This window comes from Verticillium alfalfae, genomic scaffold (assembly GCF_000150825.1).
Source record: "Verticillium alfalfae VaMs.102 supercont1.14 genomic scaffold, whole genome shotgun sequence".
Classification (NCBI taxonomy): Eukaryota; Fungi; Ascomycota; class Sordariomycetes; order Glomerellales; family Plectosphaerellaceae; genus Verticillium; species Verticillium alfalfae.
In genome coordinates this window covers 1,002,829-1,006,440 of record NW_003315025.1, presented here as the reverse complement: position 1 = coordinate 1,006,440, position 3,612 = coordinate 1,002,829, and the positions used below count along the sequence as shown (strand labels likewise).

Here is a 3,612-nt window from a genome sequence, read left to right as displayed (position 1 = left end):
CTCGAGCCCCGTCCTACGGTGTGAGGAAAGGGAGCCGAGTTCGCAATGAGGGTCCAGTCGTGAAATGCAATGAACGAGCGACCTGGATATTCCAGCACTTGCCTGACGATTTTGGCCTGAACCTCCGGCGGCATGGAATCGAAGGAGCGACGAGGACGTTCCTTGTGATTGTCTTTTGTTTCGACAACAAAGAGCTCTTCGTCCCCTGTATCAGTCGCGTGCGTGGCTTGCGTGACAACTTCGCCGACCACGTTACGAGCCGCACGATGGTTAACAGGATTGTCGCCCATCTCGTTGTTCTCTCCAGGGGCATCGCCATCCGGATTAAGCAATTGTGCTGCCAGCTCTTCATCGTCCGGTTCCCGCAGCTTCAGGTTCGGGTGCAGCAGGCTGCTTTTGATGCTCATATTCTCCTCTTCGCACATGCGCCTGTAGATCACATGGTACTCCTCAGCCATCGGATCGCCAGCCAAGAACGCGCGCAACATGGCGGGCCAAGTCTACACAAGGAACATGGTCAGTCCGATCATATGATGCTTGGCTGAAGCTGTCAAGGAGTCTTACCCTCTGGGTACGCTGCCTAGGATGTCGCGACTGGTTCAATTGATTCCTCAACTGGCTGTTGCTGGCCTCACGTGTCTCGATCATCACTTCACGCTCCCTGATTCTCTCGCTTAACTGTTCTTTGTCGTTGATGAGACCATCTTTCTCATCCCGAAGTCCGATCACCTCTGCTCTGAGTTGTTTTATTCGTTCGCGGAGGGCTCGAACGAGGTCCGGCTCATCATCATCGCTCATGTCGTCGTCGTCCTCCTCCTCCTCATCGTCGCTGATTTCCACGATGCCATCATCGGTGACGTTCGAGTCGATTGGGTCGTCATCTGCGTGAGTTCCAGCGGCCACCGCATCCGCTATGCTGCCCGGCTGAGCTCGCTCCAGTGCCTCGGGTCCCGGCTCAGCTTCTTCGGCTGGTAGATTATCATTGCCGCCGGGACCTTGATTATCAGCACCAGAGAGCAAGTCGTTCATCTCCTCCCCAGTGGGGTCACGACCTGCGTCAGACATGGTGAAAGGGACCGAGCTGGCCGCCACTAAATGTCAAATATGTGCAATATATGGTAAAGTGTGAAAAAATCCGAATCGGACCATTTGTGTAAAGAGGAGTGAAAAAGATGTATGCGCTTGGAGTTGCTGAGCGTGTAAGATGTGCGAGATGTTTGATATTGAGATAGTCGAGAACGCAAGGAAAGGGTGTGGCCAAGATGTTGGATTGGGACGGGCAGATAGGGGTGAGCAGGGAAGGGATGTTTTTATGAGGATGAGTAGATGTGATAGGAAAAGAAAAGGCAATCAGGGGAGATTCCAGTGAAAAGGAATAACCCGGAGTGAGTTGCTGCGAGGTCGAGAAGATATGGCAGAAAGATGATTGCGTCCGACTTCACAGGGCAAGGCCACAACTCATGACTTGAGTTTGTAAAGTGGTGCTCCTGCCTCAGCAGATTTGAGAAGGCAAGAGATAAACGCCAAGACAGAACTCGCAGATTGCGTTGTGCTGAATATGAGGTGAAGATGAGCAGGAAGACCTTGCACCGCGTTGACTGCGATGAGTCGGGTAGAAAAAGGTGGGCTCAGAGGTAAACACCAAGTAGAGAGCATGGGGGCATGTGTAAAGGAAGGTGCTGCTCTCAGCTCGCAGGGGCTGCTGCGGTCCAAGTTGAGGAGCTGAGGTAGACAGGAGAAGCAGCGTGGGTAGGTAAGATGAGGTTGGGTAGACGAAATAAGTAGAGTCAGAAGATACCAAGTAGATAGGAGAGGTGAAGTCAGGAGGCGTGAAGCAAGAGAGAGGTCCAGTAGGAAGGATGAGGTTAGAAGGCGTAAGATAAGAAGAAGTGAGGTTGGAGAGATAGGGTGGGAAGGCGTAAAATAGGAAGACGTGGGGTTGGAAGACTGAGGTTGGAAGGATGGGGTCGGAAGACGTAAAGTAGAAGAGGTAAGGTACCTAGGTAGAAATAGGTCAATAGGAGAGGTGAGGTAGGAAGGCAGACTGAGGGTTTAGTGCAGAAGAGGTCAAGTCAGGAAGGCACAAATCAAGTAGAAAGTGGCAGAGGAAGAAGTGAGGTGAAACAGGCACGTAGGAAGAGACGGTCGGAGACGCAACGTGGGAAGGTTGAAAAACCTGTGGCAAGATTCCACACCGGCCGGACTGAAGCACTGCGCCCAAGATAGGCAGAACAACGTGATCGTATTATTGAAGTGAGCCCTGCCAGGGTTCAGCAAGGCAGAGGTAGATCTACTCGGAACGCGCAAGGTCTCTTGACCTTCTCACCCAGGCTGTTCGCCCCCCAAGAAAGTTGCCTGCTTGGGAAGGCAGATCGCTTGGAAGGTAGATCGCTTAGGAAAGGCAGATCGAGTCTGGAGGTTGCAGAACAGGAACTCGGGAAAAGGGTGGTATTCAGCAGCTAAAACGTTATCTTGGTGCCCTGGAACGCCGCGCTCTGCAGCGCCTCCTTCTCCTTCTTCCGCGCCTGCCAGCTCGGGTGCAGCTCGCCCTGGTCATCCTTGCTCAGCAACTTCAGCCTCCTCCTCTCCTTGCGGTTCATCACGGGCTTCGCCGCGCGGCCGCCCTTGCCGCCCTCCTTCTCCTTGCCGCCCTCTTTCCTCCACGGTTTCCGCCCCTTGCCCTCGGCGCTGTCGACAGCACCCCTCTTCATGTCCCAACCGTCGTCGCGGCCGCCCTGCTGCTTCTTCTTCTTCTCGTTCCGCATGTGGTTCGCCATCTCGCCGTGTTTGCGCTCGGCAATGGCCTGTCGCTGCCGCTGTCCGAGGCGCTTCTTGGGCGGCGCGACGTCGACGTCCGAGGCCGACTCGGAGCCGGAAAAGTAGCCGCCCATGAGAGACGGCAGGAAGGTGGTGGCGCCGGCCTTGACGGGCTTTGGCTCTTTCGGCTGGCGCGCGGGCGCCGCCGGCGGAGGGGAGGCGTTGGCCTCGAGCATCCTACGGCGCTCGCTGTTCATGCCCTGCTGGTCATCTAGCTCCTCCTCCTCTGACTCGGCTTCATCCGCCTCGTCTTCGTCTTCGTCTTCGTCCATCGCCGCGAGGTCATCCAGGTCGTCGACGTCGTCGCTCTCGTCGTCGGCGTCTTCCGTGTCTGGCTGCTGTCCCAGCAGAGCGCTGTACTTGGCGCGCACCGCCTCGACGTCCTCCTCTTCGTCGTCCGAGCTTCCCAGCATGTCCGCCATCCTGGACAGGGCCGCCTCTTCGTCGTCCTCGCCACTGTCGCCGGCGTCCCGGCCGTCGTCGTCCTTATCGCTGAAGCCGTTGAAGCTGTCGCTGGCCGAGGCCGCCTCGTCGGCGGGTTCATCGGCCACGCGCCTCTTCTTCGCTGGCGGGTCGGGGGCCGTTGCCGTACCCGCAGTGCTCTTCTTCGTCGTCGTCTGCGTCTCGTCTTCCGATTTCGCGTTCGCCTCCTTGTTCTTGTCGCCCTTCTTCCCCCGGGCCCTCTTCTCGGGTATCGGCACGTCGAGCGTCATGCAGATGATCCGGGATCGCCTTCTCGGCCACCTCGCGGCACGGCCGGCCGGCTGTACAGCCCGCTCGTCACATTGTGCAGCG

At 57.0% G+C, this 3,612-nt stretch overlaps 2 protein-coding genes across 2 annotated transcripts in view; both read right to left on the bottom strand.

The window, feature by feature from the left end:
* VDBG_09279 (conserved hypothetical protein) overlaps positions 1-1,065 on the bottom strand; it is a gene marked incomplete at both ends in the record, with an annotated part of 1,649 nt that extends 584 nt beyond the window's left edge. Inside the window, 2 exons of the mRNA XM_003000738.1 lie at positions 18-500; positions 565-1,065. Of these exons, the coding sequence (XP_003000784.1) occupies positions 18-500; positions 565-1,065 (984 nt within the window). The remainder of the gene's footprint in view (positions 1-17; positions 501-564) is intronic.
* Positions 1,066-2,459: 1,394 nt separating this feature from the next.
* On the bottom strand, positions 2,460-3,530 carry VDBG_09278 (conserved hypothetical protein; the record flags this gene model as incomplete). Its single annotated transcript, XM_003000737.1, has 1 exon — positions 2,460-3,530. One exon carries the CDS (start codon positions 3,528-3,530, stop codon positions 2,460-2,462), a length of 1,071 nt encoding a protein of 356 aa, XP_003000783.1.
* Positions 3,531-3,612: the final 82 nt, after the last annotated feature.